Source organism: Pituophis catenifer, unplaced genomic scaffold (genome assembly GCF_029215685.1).
Source record: "Pituophis catenifer annectens isolate HBS135680 unplaced genomic scaffold, rPitCat1.0.hap2 SCAF_2, whole genome shotgun sequence".
Taxonomy (NCBI): Eukaryota; Metazoa; Chordata; class Lepidosauria; order Squamata; family Colubridae; genus Pituophis; species Pituophis catenifer.
In genome coordinates this window covers 81685454-81702447 of record NW_027256882.1, presented here as the reverse complement: position 1 = coordinate 81702447, position 16994 = coordinate 81685454, and the positions used below count along the sequence as shown (strand labels likewise).

The 16994-nt window shown below is 39.8% G+C and overlaps 1 protein-coding gene across 1 annotated transcript in view; it reads left to right on the top strand.

Moving 5' to 3' along the window:
* Window positions 1-16354, top strand: part of LOC139310208 (inter-alpha-trypsin inhibitor heavy chain H3-like) — a 44791-nt gene extending 28437 nt beyond the window's left edge. The window contains exons 19-21 of the mRNA XM_070934369.1: window positions 1116-1288; window positions 15937-16048; window positions 16137-16354. Coding sequence (XP_070790470.1) covers window positions 1116-1288; window positions 15937-16048; window positions 16137-16266 — 415 coding nt within the window. The 3' untranslated portion in view covers window positions 16267-16354. The remainder of the gene's footprint in view (window positions 1-1115; window positions 1289-15936; window positions 16049-16136) is intronic.
* Window positions 16355-16994: the final 640 nt, after the last annotated feature.

Genomic DNA, 16994 nt, shown 5'->3' with positions numbered 1-16994 from the left:
CAAAAATATAAATGTCCATAAAAATATGTTGCAGTTATTAACCAGCACATTTATACTTTTTCCTATCTTCTCTTGTGTATGGGGAGTAATTACCTTAAATTCAAGTTGCTCTTTGTTTCAGATAAATTCTCTACAATTCATTTAATACAAATATTTCAGAAAAAAATAGGGAACCTTTGATATTTCCTGCACTTTTCTTAATTGCTTTGGTATATGTGAGCAAATAGTCTTTTTCCCCCCTCTCTCCTTCAGATAGCATTGGAAATACAGGAAAGAATAAAACATATATACCATGTATACTTCCCAGAGTCACAATGTGAGATGGATGGATATACAAATGTGTTTAAATAAATAAATAAAACCATATATGGGTATTCAGATCCGGACAATTTTATGGAAGCAAACGTTTGGATCTGGACTAACTTGCTGTCTATAGCAATTGTCCATAAAGGCAAATCTTTGCAAGTCAACATTGTTAGATGTTTGCAAGTTAGAAGGATAGGCTAAAATTGTCCTTCGTTCAGTCTAGTGCAGACGTAGGAACTTTATGGCTCCTTGGCCACTTCTGGCCCTTTGGCTCTCCATGTCTGGCCTGTGTGGATTGCTTGTATTTTGAAAGCAACTGTTTGTTTGTTTGTTTTCAGTTTACATATCTGCATGCTTGCATGCCTATGCACTTTCACAACTCTGTTGGTTTGACCCTCCACAACAATCCCAATTTCTCATGTGTCCCATTGGAAAAATTAATTGCCCATCTCTGGTTCAGTGTATTATGTACATAGTGATCCTGGCTGAAATTGAAGCCAATCTCTAGAGCTAGTAACCAGCATAATGTAATCAGAGCAATTGTTTCAGGTGAGTGGTTTATTTGCTTTGCTCTACTTCAGCCTGCTTCATTGATGAATGAATGGATAGCTTCATCATTTAATAAGGTTGAAGGCCAGAATTGATAGGATATGGTAGAATGTAATGCTAGGCTTCATTTAAACAATAGCCGTGTGCTTACAGATGTCTTCTCCAGAAATGGTTCTTGCCTTGCAACCAATTTCCCTAATTCGAATATCTGCATTACTAATAATGAGGTTTTCCTGCTTGGTTTCTCTTTTCCCTCTTAGTTTGACACTAATAATCAAACGAAAACAGAGCGTAGAGGTTTCAATGGATAATGGAGCAAAGTTTGTTGTTGTTCTACACCAAGTGTGGAAGAAACATCCACTACACCGAGATTTCCTGGGATTTTACATGGAAGATAGTCACAGATTATCTGAACAAACGCATGGTTTACTAGGTAACGCAAAGATGTTATTCTAAGGATTTTGTTTTGTTTTGTTTTTTCCACCATTTTTCTTTCATAAGGCATATAGTCTTCTGACATGGCATGAGATTAAACTGGTTTGGCGTTGATTTGGCATGAGATTAAAAAGGCAGCAATTTTTGCTTTTCCTTTTTCTTTGCTTCCAGGTATGCAATATTTATTTCTGGATTGTATCACATGCCAAAATTGATTGTGTATACATGTGGGTGGGTTTGGGTGGGTTTTTTATTATTATGAGTAATGTCCAATTTAGTTTACACCAACACATTCCATTCAATCCCTATATCCCTATATCCAGATTAGAGCACACTGTCTGACATAGATAGCAATAAATGCATCCTTGTTTATTTATTAAAGATCAGCAAAAATTAAAAAAAATAAATTAGCAGAGAGAAAGAGGGAGAGAGATGAATTTTAGGTAAAGATAGAAAAGAGTCACTTTATACAGGAGATGGGCAGCATAAAAAGTTAATAAATAAAATGAGAAAGATAATGTATTATTAACAAAAGACTATTTCTAAATTTAAAAGTACAGAATTTTCCAAATTAACTGGAAACAATTTTTGAGGCAATTGGCATAGACAGTTTCAAAGTTAATGTTTTGGTTATTATTAAGTAGGGTGAATGAGGACACAGAAGCCAGGTCGTGAGTAACAACAGCTGTTTACTTCATGGTGTGAATCCAGCAACTGACCCAGGGAAACAGCTCCCTTTATATACTCTACAGTCCTGGCAATCAGCCAATCAGCTGAGAGCAATTACATTCAAACTTTCCCACCAAAACTATATACATAACTCCCCTCCCCTCCCCTCCCAGGAGGCACTTGGGATACACATTTACATACAAAATCACGCAGGTGACCAGGGCGTGTCTGGATCCTAGTAGACCTGCACAGTTCAGTCTGTGGTGTCGCATCGAGTGGATCGGAGGGACCTCTTGTTTCTCTCCGCTCCACCAATGGAACCTCCTGGATTCCTCCGGGGGCGTTGACTTCTTCAATTGGTCTCACTTCCTCGGGTTGCCGGCTCCGGACACCGAAGTCTTCAGATAAGTTCTCCGCTTGTCTCGGGCTTGAGCTAACTGTTGGAAGTGGTTGCTAGTTAGGGACTGTATCATCAGGCATGGTTTCTGGTTCGGTGACTACCCTTTTTCATAATTGGTCTATGTGCCTATGCCATACCCTTCCATCTCCCATGTCTACCGTGTAAGACTTGGCCGGATGAAACAGGGCAGACAGGGCTTGCCTGATCCCTAGCTCTGTCAGGTACCCCTCCAACTGTATGGCAATAAATTGGGGACCGTTGTCTGAGACCAGCATGTCTGGTAATCCATGGGTGGCAAATAACCTTCTGAGCACCCTGATGACTGCATCAGTGGTGGTGGATTTCATTAGCTTGATCTCAAGCCATTTCAAGTAAGTGTCAACTACGACCAGGAAGGTTTGGCCATGACAGGGGGCCGCAAAATTGATATGGATTCTTGACCAGGGGCCCTGGGGGCGTTCCCATTCTCTTACGGGTGCTGAGGGGGGGATCTGGCCTAGACTCTTGGCAGGGCTGACACTTCTCCACCCACTCAGTGATGTCGTTATCCATGTTTGGCCACCATACATAACTCCTGGCTAGCGCCTTCATGCGCACAATCCCCAGGTGTCCCTCATGCAACAACTGTAAAACCTTTTCCCTTAGGCACAAGGGAACAATGACCCGATCGCCCCACAATAAGCAATCCCCTTGCATAGATAATTCATTGTGTTTGCTGACAAAACATTTGAATTCCCTGCCTTCAGTCTTTCCTGGCCACCCCCTCGTGACCCAACTCATGACTGTCTTAAGCACGTGATCTTTGGCAGAGGCTCTTGCCACTTCCGCGGGAGTGAAAAGCCCCGAGTCCAACACCTCAATAAGCAAGACTGGAACTCCAGGTGTGGGGTCCTCTAAGATGTCCGGTAATGGGCAGCGGCTGAGGGCGTCAGCATGTCCCAAACTCAGTCCTGGCTGATGTACCAGGTGATATGAATATGCTGCTAAAAAGATTGCCCAGCGTGTCATCCGGGGACACAAGGCAGCAGGAATCGGATGGTCCCCTGCCAGGAGGCCCAAAAGCGGCCGATGGTCCATGACAAGTTTGAAGTCCCGGCCAAATAAATACTCGTGGAACTTCTTAACCCCGGATACGGTTGCTAAAGCCTCTTTGTCCAGTTGGCTATAGTTCCGCTCAGTGCTGGACAGGGTGCAGGAATAATAAGCAATGGACACCTCTAGTCCATTCAGTAGTCTTTGGCTCAGCATGGCCCCCACTCCAAATGGGGATGCATTGAGGACTAACACAAGGGGAAGCGTGGCGTTGTATTGGATCAAGAAACTTTCTGCAGATAAAAGTTTCTTTACAGCGGCAAATGCGGCAGATTCAGCTTTTCCCCAGATGCATGGTGTGTTCTTTGCCAATAGTCGGTGCAGGGGTTGCACTACCGTTGCCTTGTCCCTCAGGAAGACTGCGTAGAAGTTTAGGAGACCCAAAAACGCCTGTAGTTCCACCTTGTTCTTAGGGGTGGGTGCCTCTCGAATTGCTCTGATTTTGCTTTCGGTGGGGTGAATGCCAGTTCCGTCTACCCGATACCCCAGGAATTCCACAGAGGGGACTGCGATCGTGCATTTGTTGTGTTTGGCTCTGAGGCCAGCACTCCTGAATTTTGTTAGCACTGCCCTCAGTCTGTCCCCTAATTGCTGCTCATCTTCTGTGGTGATGAGGACATCATCGAAATAGGGAATTACCCCTGGCAGACCCTGTAGCAGCCGCTCCATTGTGCTCTGAAACAGCCCTGGGGCTATGCTGACTCCGAATTGGAGTCTAGTACACTTAAATGCACCTCTGTGTGTTATGATAGTCTGTGCCTCTGCGGTAGCGCTATCTACTGGCAACTGTTGGTACGCCTGTGCAAGATCGAGTTTAGCGAAAATCTTGCCAGGGCCCAGGGAATGGAGCAAATGGTGCACAATAGGTACCGGATAAGTGCTCTATTGAAGAGCTTTATTAATTGTGCATTTATAATCTGCGCAGATGCACACAGACCCATCAGACTTAACTGGGGTCACAATTGGGGTCTCCCATTTGGCGTGGTTGACGGGAACTAGTACCCCTTGCTTTTTTTTTTTTAATTGAAAAAGTTTTCAATTACAATTTTTCCCCCTTTCTCCCCCCCCTCCTCCCTAACCCCCCCTCACCACCCCATCCCCCCTGTGACTTCTTCAAAATAAAAACCTAATACATAACAGATTATATAATATTTTACCATCCCCTTACTCCCTCCTCCAAATACTGACCCTTACTTCTAATGATATTATTAATATTATTACTTCCCCCTCTTACCATGCACTTCAAAATAACATTCTACTATAACACTGTATAATAACTTCTGATTTAACACAGTAATATTATTATGACTCCCAATTTAGCAATAATCTGCCCTTTTTCTCCTCCCCCATACTTATGTCTGTATATTAATATAACATTTCAAAACAACCTTCCACTTTAAAACTATATAATAAATCCTACTTTAACATTTAATCTTTTGTGTATATTAATATAACATTTCAACGCAGCCTTCCCCATAAATTCTAATTTTACATTTGTTCTGCTCTATCCATTTCCTCCACTCCCATAAATATATCTCTTAAACATCCCTTTTCTTAATCTATACAATCAATACACTAGCCTGTCTCCACCCACTTTTACAAAATTACCTTGCACAACAATTCTTAATATCTTTGTTCTTCTGCCTACCCTACTAAAAAATATTCCCTTATTTAGATAAAATCAATGACTTTAAATTTATAATCCATATAATATCTTCTTTGATGTCTTTCCACTGGATTGCTGACTCCATCATCCGTATTAGGGTAACATAACATCCCAGTTGCAACAGAATATTCAAAATCCTCAGTTATCATCTGCCCCCATCAATAATGAATATCTTCGTATATATATAAAAAGAAAACAACCACCCGAGTGACTTTATAATTGTATTCCATATAATATCTGTGATAGTGGCTTTTTTCAGGATTATTAATTCCCATCGTCATAATGGGGTAACAGCCAGATCTTCTGCATGCCCCAGCATAGCTCTCTTGCCTTATAGCTCAGCATAGATATAATACGTTGATCAATAAAAAGAAAACCAAAAATAGATAATTCCAATCCAACAATTTAAGGCCCTTTTCACATCCCAAAATTACGGCATTGCAGAGGTCTGTCACTCTCCTCAGGATAATATTAAACACTACTTCGCCTCAACCATCTTTTCATATATTCAGTCATGTATTTTCAAAAATAACTGGCTTCGCTGTTGCTTAATTTAGAAATATTTATTTTTGTGAGACCTGTTTTTTTTTCCCTTTCTTTTTGTGGGTTTGATCTCCATCCTAATTTCCTTTCTGCAAGTTGTATATCAACTGATCGGTTTTCATTCTGATTTATGACTTGATCTTGTTGGTTTTGCTTTTGTGACTCATATTTCTTTTCTATAGGTTGTGTATCAATTAGTTGATTTCCATGGTTGTCTGTGACTTGGTGAATCATCACGTTAGAATCCAATACCACTTCTCTCTTATTTATAAATAATCCAGCTGAGGTGTCTGAAGAATCCAAAGGCAATTCATCTACAAAGGCCTCTGTAACTCAATATTTATCCTTTATTTCTAACTCCTTCTGCTTGTTTTGTGTTGTGCATAAAGATGTTAAGTTCATTTTTAAAAATTTTTGATAAAATTCTTCCGCTTTTTCAACAGTATTTAATTGATATCTTTCTCCTTGATATCTCAATATTATACCAACTGGAGCATTCCATCTGAATAAGATATTTCTTTTTTTAAGCTCAGCCACCAGAAAACCAAATTTCTTTCTTTCCAATAACATCTTAGGCGGTAGTTCTTTATATATCCAAATCTTTCTTCCAAACAATTGCAAAGTAGACTTAAAAGATTTTTGCACAATATTATTTCTTATTTCTTTATCTGTAAAATAAATCACCACATCTCTAGGCAATTGCCTTTGCTTTGCAATCCAGGAGTTTATTCTATAAACTCTATCGATCCTACAAAATACCTCCTCAGGTTGAACCTTTAAAATCCCAGCCAGAACTTCAGAAGATATTTTCCTTAAGTCATCTCTGTTATTTTCCTGTAATCCTCTCAGTCTAATTGCATATTCAGTAAAATTATATTGCATCATTAAAACCTCCTTTTCAATCCGTTGTTGTATGTTTTCTACATTACAAATCTTTGGATCAACTTCCATTTTAGGTTTTTCTTCTAAACTATTGTCTTTAATGTTCATCAAATCATTTTCAATTTTTTCTATTTTATTTTCCAAATTGTCCTCAGTTTCCTCCATTTTAGACTCTAATAGATTAGTATTTGTATCCAACTTGATCATAAATTCTGAGAAACCATTAGCCATTTTTATAATCTTTCGTTGCAAAATATCAAACTTTAATTGCACCAATTCTTTAATTTCCTGCTTAAATTTCTCAAAGTTCTGATTCATAATCTCATCCCTTCTTACAGTCTCCTCCAGGAGAAATTCAATTATATTAAAATCAGTTTTCTGAGACTGTAAGTTAAGAACTTGTTCATATAGTTTGTGGATGGGGGAATCCCCCCCCCCACTGCTTGTTTGTCCAGCTTTGTAAGCCTAAACGCCATATTTCCACACAGGCAAACTTTTTTAGAAAAGAAAAAAAAAGCAAAGTAAAGAGAAAAAGTCTTCTTTCCAAACGAGATCAATATCAAATCAAATCTCCAGGAAAGAGAAAACACAAAAGTGGAGCTTTTTCTTCAATTGTAGCCAGAAGTATTTATTCCGCTACTTTGTGGCTTAATAAGAAACAGAAGGACTTTCCCTTTTCAGCTTCCCTGCTCAAATTTCGGCAGTCGCCATTTTAAGAGTTCTTTTTTACTTTGTTCAATATCCTTTGCAAAATAAGTATAAATACTTGCAATTTAGGGTCACAGGTCCAGGTCCAGATCTCATCCTCTTTGCTTAATCTGTTAGTTATCTTGAAAAGCTTGTTTTCGTAGCCTTGCTCTGCAAAAAAGCAGAGGTCTCCCAACGCCCGGAGCAAATGGTGAGTGATATAGGGAGCCTCATCCGCTCGCCCCCAAGAGTAAAAAAAAAATTCTGGGGGCTTCGCGGAAAGCTCTACCTACACTCACCTGCTCTATCTCACATTTCCTCCTGGAAATGGAGTTTTTCGAGCCACCTTTCCGTTGTAAAGGCGGCTCTTTACAGGCGAAGGGGCTGGCGGTCCCAAGGGATCGTCTGGCGGCTACGAGAAGCAAACTGGAAGCCTCCTCTTGCTTGATTAGTTTGTCTAGCTCAATGTCTATCTTTGGCTTTAGGGTGAAAGGTACCCTCCTGGGTTAAATTGGGGTGACATTGGTTTCGAGGTTAAGCGAAATAGGGGTCCCCACATACTTGCCGAGCCGTTCGTCGAACACGTCCTGGAACTCCCGCATCAGGTCATCCTTCAGGGTGCTGCTTTCGTGGCGGCTGCTCACATTGCAGACTCCAGTGAATCCCATTCCCAGGGTGTTGAACCAGTCCAATCCCAGGAGACTTGGAAAATTCTGGCTGACCACGATGAGGGGCAGCTTCTTCCGGTATTCCCTGTACTCGACCTGGAACATGCCACATCCTTCCACTGCAATGCGGTTGCCCTGGTAGTCGCGTAGTCCGAGCCTCTAGTGTCTTAGGTGGTGTTTCTTGATGCTGGGTACAGCCTTCTATAGGTTGGCCCAGGACATGATGGTTAGCGGCGAGCTGGTATCGAGCTCCATTCTGCACTCGCTCCCTTCTATCTCGACCATGGTGTACACCGTTTTCGCCAGAGTTGTGATTGCATGGCCAATGCAGATGGCGTAGGTCTCGCAGTCTTCGAATTTCGTGACCTTCCTGTAGTCCGTGTGTTTGTTGGTTCTTTTCTGCGGTGCCGGCTCTGGTTGGCTGGAGGCACCTCGTGACTTGTGGCTGGCTGGTTGAGTAGCTCTTCAGATCCTTGCCAGGTGGCCCTTCTTATCGCAGCGCCTGCAAATAGCGTCTTTGAATTTGCAGGTCTGGCGATGGTGGGACCCTCCACAGCTCACACAGGTTTCTCGGTGGTCTCTCTGGTCCCGCCGGTATTTCTCGGTCCGGAAGATGTCTTCGTCAGACTCCTCCTCGCTTTCTGTTTGGACCGTCTCACGGTGTACCGGGGGCGACCGCTGTGTTGTCCTTGCTTGAGCTGGTCTCTGTAGAGTTTCTGCAGCCTTCGTGGAGGATTCATGAGCCCTTGCCTTGTCTAGCGCGATGTGGAGAGTTAGATTGGCTTGAGTGAGCAGCCTTCTCTGTAGGCGAATATCTCTCATGCTACAGATTAGTTGCTCTAGGAGCGCGTCATCTAGGTCTCTGTACTCGCAGTGCATCACCGCCTTACGCAGGGTGGCCATGTACGCACTGATCGGCTCTCCCTCTCGCTGCAGTCACTGGCAAAGCTCGTACCTCTGTACAAACTTGGAAGGTGCCGGAGTGTAGTGTGCCTTCAGCGCAGCCTGTAGAGCTTGCCATGATACGGTCTGAACCGGGGTCGGTTCAGATAGTGACTCGGCCATGTCGAACACTTCGGGTCCACAATGGTTTAGGAAGAGAGCTCTTTTCCTGTTGTCCGAGAGCCCCTTTAGGTCGCTTGCCTCCAGGAAACATTCGAATCGAACCATGTATGACCCCCATTTCTCTCTGGCTGGGTCGAAAGGCGTTGGCTGCATGTAAGCAGACATCGTGTTTGTCTCTCTGGGTATTCTGCTCATCTGCCTGGCTGGATTCTCTGTTTCAGCTCTCTCTGTTGCTCCGTGACTTCAGCTCTTTCTTAGCTCTGTGCCTCAGAATCCCACCTTCATTGCCAATGTTAAGTAGGGTGAATGAGGACACAGAAGCCAGGTCGTGAGTAACAACAGCTCTTTACTTCATGGTGTGAATCCAGCAACTGACCCAGGGAAACAGCTCCCTTTATATACTCTACAGTCCTGGCAATCAGCCAATCAGCTGAGAGCAATTACATTCAAACTTTCCAGCCAAAACTATCTATATAACAGTTATCCCAGGTTTACTCCTTTTCTGTAGAGAATAGAGATGAAAGATAGCATCACCAGCTTATTCCTTCACTTTTCTGGACTTTGAAAGAAACAATTTGGTGTACAAGGATAATATAGCAAACTCCTTTGCTTTTCTCCCTGATTAGGTTTCCTTTTTAATACAGATGCAAAAAACCCCAACAACCTATGCCATGAAAACCCATCAAGAGCCATTGTACAGGAGCTGTACACAATAGTGGGGAGAACCAGAACCTTCATTTTCTAGGGCCATTTTATCTCATCTGTAGCTCTTTGTCTCTGTCATATGTAAACACTCATACACACAAAGCTCAGACAATTTCCAAAGCAGTATTTTGGATCATCCAAACAGGTTTATTTTAAATTTGAATCTTAGTGCCCCATTGCCAATCCCAATGGTATTGTGACCCATATAAGGCAAGTTCTCTGAAAGCAGGAGAGTAATGTACTGTATGTAACTTTCTGTATAAGTAAAAAATCATATTAGGATTGTGAGATGTAAATGCCTTATTCCCTATTGTGTAAATAATGTATATATGGGACATCGGGGGTTAACTTATTCTTTGGTTCCTAATGTATTCATAATTCACCACTCCCATCTTTGACTCCACCCCTTGTGTATATAAGGAGTCACCTTCACCATTTTCCCTGCTTCTATCTGTGAATATTCAGTGAATATAGAATGCCTGTTATAATTAAAGAGAAGTATATTTAAGCCTTTAACTCTTATTATCATTATTGAGTCTGATCCTGAAAAATATTGCAACAAGCTGGTAGCAGAGGATGGTTAATTGACTCAATAAATAATTAAAAATGTCTAAGAAAGATAGGCCCAACACCAGGGCCTACAGCAAAGAAATAGAAACTGAACAAGAAATAATCAACGAATCCACAAACGCGATTTCGAGAGAATCCGAAGAATACACCACTGAAGAAGAAGAACTAATAAATGAAAATAATGACCAGGAGGAAATCGAAATAGAAAATAACGAACTCAGGTCAGAGATATTAAAACTATTAAAAAGCCAGAAGAATGATGAAAGCCTCATCGCGAATCTCCAAGAAATGCTGAAAAACAGCGGAGCAGCGAGAGAGAGAAACATCGCTAAAGAGAAACCCAAAGACCAAAAAACTGTGAGTGATATGACTACAGAGAAAGTCGTTATGAAAAAGAAAAGATGTGATCCCGCGCGAAATTTTGAATGGCAGCCATCTTGGTTTCAACGAACCTCCAAAGTGAGCGAAGCAGAGCCAATCAAAATGCTCAGTTCAAAATTTCTGGCGCGAAAAACGTTATCAGACAACGAAAGTGAAAAGGAAGATTCAAACTCTTCAGAAGAACCAGAATCAGAAAGCGAAGACGACTTGACGAAATCCCAAGTAAAGTCAGCAATGAAGACGCTTCTTGCTGCATTTGGGCCAAAATTAAAAATTTCCAAAGCGACAACGAAGAAGCTAGAGAACAAGCCGATATCTCAAGACCTGCACGCTCCCATCCTGACTTCGAGAGCGACGACGCCCGAGCCCAGAGAGCCATGTCGATTCCGCCCTACACCGCAGACCGGATCGAGTACCAACGCACACAAAAGAAAGAGAAGAGCAGTCGCCGCCATCAAGACTCCTAAAACCGAGCCAGAAACCGACTCGTCTGAAGAGGAGCGGAGCGAGCGAGCTGCAATGGAGAGAACCTTCCACGACGACGCCAAAGAAGAAATGAGCAACGCGCATGTGCGAAACTACGTAGACGGTCCGGAAAGACTTGAACTGGCCAGAGAACCGCGCAGACTCGTTGCGAGCATCCCCATGCCGTTTTGCAATTTCCTGCACTTGCGAGACCACGGACTTCCTCAGGTTGTAAGTAATGGACAAAATAATGTGGGAAACTTACCCAGTGACTTCCCAAAACTTAGAGTTGATGGCATTAATTTGCAAGAATGGTATCAACAGCTCCAGGTTGTCTTTATGAAAGAAAATTTACTATTCTTTATCACTAGTCCTCCAAGAAGACCTTGGACTTTAAAAATAGATTGTTTACATCATAGAGCGTTTTTCTTAATAATATCTAGCGTGTCTCCTGCAATGTATCATAGCATCAAACCAAACCTAACTGTGTCAGAAATAATTCAATGCATGTTTAATCTGTTTCACAGCGATAGTGTAGCTACCACTACAAGAATGTCTAAGGATTTCTTTTCTTCCAGAGTAAAACCAGGGGTTTCCATAAGTGAGCATTTGATATCTCTAAACAAAATAAGAGCTGAGCTGCATTTGAGGGGGGAAGTGATTTCAGATCAAACAATGAAAAGTGTTATTATCAATTCACTTGATTCATCATGGGATAGTTTTATGTCACACTTAGACACCATCAATCTAGGATATTTATCCATAGAAAGTCTATCTAACAAACTGATAGCAGAAGACAATTCAAGAAAAAATCGTTCCAGCAATCACACAGAACACAAATCTTTTAGGAAGGTAGCTTTCCAAGAAAAATACAATGAAGCTTTTAAATGCCATAATTGTGGGTCCAGGGAACACAATAGAAGAGACTGTCCCAAAATATCAAAGGAGAGACATAGGTCAGAGTATAGGAGCAAATACAATTATAGACAGTCTTCCACAGATAGACATAAATATAGAAGCCCACCAAATTACAGAGAAAGTAGAGGGGGCAGAGAAAATTCAAAAGAGAGAAAATCTGGTTCACTGAATGGACTAAATAAACAAGACAGCACTAAAACACAACAAAATGAGAACAATAATTGGCTTATTGATTCTGGGGCAACCAACCACACCACTAATAACAAAAATATATTGTCTTCATTTACAGAAGATAAATTTGTAATAAAGGTAGCTAATCAAGAAAAGGTTCAAGTATTAGGCAGAGGAAATGTGACCTTGCCTGGCCTAGGAAAAATAGAGGGGGTATTGTTAATTCCAGAAATACCTCATAACATACTAAGTGCTATAAAACTAAGCAGAGATTCTGACATCAATATAGTTTTCTCAAAGGGGAAAGCAACTTTAGAGAAGGACAAAACAAATGTAGGCACTGTGATGATTAAAGGAGGCCTACCCTATCTAATAACAAAAGAAAGATGGTTACATAACATTGATTCAAATATGGAAGATTGTAGTGAGGCAGATGATGAAAATGTTAGTAACAGTGACAATGATGAATGTAAAATATCTCATGATCACGCAAATACACACAATGAGAAGAAACCAAGAATAGGTAAGCCAATTCATGATGAGTGTGCTCACATCTTGCATAGGAAGTTAGGACATGCAAGTTTTCCTGTAGTACAAAAAATGACTGAACACGCAGAAGGTGTCAAAATAAAAAATTGTGAAAATTATTTGGAATGCTCAGTATGTAAATCCACTAAACTAAAAACTAGTCCCAGACCAAAAAAATCCAACAGATCAACTAACAAAATTTTTGACTTAGTACATATGGACTTAGTTGGTCCATTAACTCCATCAATCACTTATAGAAAACGTTACTTCCTAACAATAGTAGACGATTACAGTCGCTATGGTTTTGTTTACACATTGAAACACAAGGATGAAACCTTTCAGAAATTTAAGGAATTCTACAAACGCATAGAAACACAACATAATGTCAGAATAAAACAAATTATGACAGATAGGGGATGTGAATTCATGTCTAAAGAATTCTCCCAATGGTTAAAGGATAGAGGAATGCTACATTTCACATCTAGTCCATTTTCTGCGTTCCAAAACGGGATTGCAGAGAGAAAGAATTCCACACTACAAACCATGATTAGGTGCACATTAGAGGATGCTGGTTTAGGCAAACAATTTTGGTCAGAAGCCTTACATTATTCAAATTACACTCAAAACAGAACCTGGTCCAGTATTGTGAATAAAACACCATATGAGGTGATGTATAATAGGAAACCTAAATTAGCACACATGTACATATTTGGAGTCACTGCAGACGTACACATACCTAAGCAGTTGAGGAGAAAGGGAGAAAACGTATCCAGAAGATTAAGATTTATGGGATATGAAACTGGCACCAAAGGGTACAGATTCATTGATAATAATAACAAATTTATAGTTTCCAGAACAGCTGTGTTCCATGAACAGGCCAATTGGTCTAAATTACATCTTAATGAAATATTTCCAAATAAATGCAAAGATACAAAATCTTGTGAGGAAGGGACAATAGAAAATCAAAATATCAACAAAAATAAAAACAAAACCAAAACTTGGACAAATAGTCAGCACAAAATAAAGACAGACACATTAACCAAAAAAGAAGCAAAATATTTGCATGATTACCATAGCAAACCTGAAAGAGCTATTAGAAACAATAGAAATCAAATACCAAATAAATACAGAGATTACATAATGCATATGGATGGTGAACAAATGACACCTAATACATATGAGGAAGTATTAAAACTCCCTCGTGAAGAAAAGGAAAAGTGGGAACTAGCTATGAAAAAAGAGATGGAAAGTTTGCAAGGATTAAATGTGTTTACACCTGCGATAGCACCTAAAGATAAAACAATTATAGGTACCAGGTGGATTTATAAAATTAAGAATCTAGAAGGAGGCAATACTCTATACAAAGCTAGATTGGTCGCACAAGGTTATGCACAAAAATATCCGGAGGACTATACTGACACGTACTCCCCCACAGTAAGAACAGAGAGTGTTAAAACAGCTCTAGTAGTGGCATCTGCACTCAACCTTGATGTATTTCAATATGACATACAGACTGCGTATTTACACGCAAAGCTAGATAAGGAAATATATGTAAGAGCACCACACAGTCAATACACTAATAAGAATGAAATTTGGCTATTGAACAAGAGTCTATACGGATTAAAGCAATCTGGCAAAAGATGGTACGATTGCTTGGTAAAAGTGCTTAAGACCATGGATTTCAACGCTACCACTGCTGATAACTGTTTCTTTGTAAAAAAGAGTGATGATCACATTGAATTTGTATTAATTTATGTAGATGATATTTTATATATAGGAAAACACAAAGAGAGAAGAGAAACCTTTGTAAACAAGCTAAACGAACATTTCTCGTTGAAATCTCTAGGTAAAGTAAACAAATACCTTGGTGTACAAATTAACAAAACTAGAAGGGGATTCAAACTTACTCAGAAAGATAAAATCATTGAACTTATGAACAAATGCAATTTAAACAATGCCAAACCCTGTGACACTCCTATGCAAACTGATTTCCTTAGAAACACTGATGAATCTTCCCCTGAATTCAAGGATAATACATTTTATAGATCAGTCATAGGTTCACTTCTTTATATATCTAATTGGACCAGACCAGATATTGCATTACCACTCAACTTATTGTCAAGATATGTTAGCAAACCTACATTGTATCATTGGGAAGCGGTCAAAAGAATTCTAAGATATCTGAAAAGTACATTAGACTTTTGCTTAGTATTAGAACCTAGTAATAATAAAGAACCAAAACTTACATGTTACGCTGATGCGGATTGGGCTGGAGATATATCATGCAGAAAAAGCACTTCTGGTTATATTTTTCTATTAAATGACTGTCCAGTTTACTGGTACACTGGTAAACAAGAACTGGTAGCCACTTCGACCACAGAAGCGGAATATGTTTGTTTGTCCAAAGCTGCAAATAACCTTGTATGGTTTAATGACTTGATTTCAGATGTTTGGAAAAAACCTGCTTTGCCTTTTGTTATGCATGAAGATAATAAAGCAGCCATTGAAATATCCAGATCCGATGCCATTGGACAAAGGTCCAGGCATATAGATATAAAATTTAAGCATGTGAGACAATTGTCTCAAGATGGATTTATCAAAGCAGTGCATTGTGATACCTCTGAACAATTAGCTGACATATTGACGAAGCCTTTACCTTCAAAACAGCACAAATATTTAACATCAAAATTATATGTCTTATATTGTCCTGAATCTGAATGTAATTGGTGTTGTATAGCGAACCGGCATTTAGAGGGGGATTTGTGAGATGTAAATGCCTTATTCCCTATTGTGTAAATAATGTATATATGGGACATCGGGGGTTAACTTATTCTTTGGTTCCTAATGTATTCATAATTCACCACTCCCATCTTTGACTCCACCCCTTGTGGATATAAGGAGTCACCTTCACCATTTTCCCTGCTTCTATCTGTGAATATTCAGTGAATATAGAATGCCTGTTATAATTAAAGAGAAGTATATTTAAGCCTTTAACTCTTATTATCATTATTGAGTCTGATCCTGAAAAATATTGCAACAAGGATCTCAGCAGGGTAGCTATAAAAGTAGGTACATCCAACTTTCAGCCACAATTAGCACTGTCAAATGCAAGATGTAGCTCTTCTTATGATTTGCTCTTGAATGACTGACAACTATTTAATCAAGATCCTGTTTTGCTCTCAAATGACTGGCAACTGTTTAATAATTACTGCTGCTGCTGTCATGTTTATTTTAAGGGCAATTTTTTCACCCAATCGACTTTGATATACTTGAGGTCCACCCTGGATCGGATCCAGAAAAACCAGATGCCACCATGATTGTGAAAAATAACCAGCTGACAGTAACCAGGTAAAGAGAGACTGACATTTTAGCTGACATTGAAATGCTTGCATGAATTGGAGTCTCTAAGCTCATTGCTTTCTGTGTTTTATTGTAGGGGATGGCAGAAGGATTATACAGCTGATATCCAGCATGGCACCAACATCCCTTGCTGGTTTATTCACAACAATGGAGATGGCCTTATCGACGGCAATCACACAGACTACATTGTTCCCAGCATATTTTGAAATGAAAAATAAAAAAGAGTGGGGATGATGATGATGATGATGATGATGATGATGATGATATTTTAATACTGGAGACTTAGTTGTGAATCCAAATAACTGAAATGATATATTCATAATACAATTAGTATATCCTATGCTGAGATTTAATTTCAATAAATTAGAAAACTTTTTTATTTGCCTGTTTATTTTCTACTCACGCCTGAGTGTCTCTAAGCAAGTTTACATAACTAAACGTTAAATATGGAAAACCTATAAGTTGCAACATAAAAATCTCTCCAAAATGTCTGAATAATGATGTGTGTGTGTGTGTGTGTGTGTGTGTGTGTGTGAGAGAGAGAGAGAGAGAGAGAGAGAGAGAGCTCCAATAGCAGTTTGTTCTAAAGAAAATTCCTCATTACAGGAATAATATTAATATGCAGAGATGCTCGAAATATCAAACCTCCAGTTTGCAAGAAAGGAAAAATATGGACAACTATCATTGATGACAACTGCTCAAAATCCAGCTGCTTTAGATAGATATTAAATAATACGGTGAACAAGATGGAATCGTACTAAATTTTCAAGGCCAATTCCCAAGCAATCAAGACTACAATATCTTGTACTTTATGGATGTAGTTGAGGGGAGAATTCCATGGCTTATTTTAATATTCTTGGCATCTGCCAAAAAAGAGCATTGTTAAATAGCTGTTAGGGAAGCTTGGTGTCATAGAGAAAAGCTGCTCAATTAA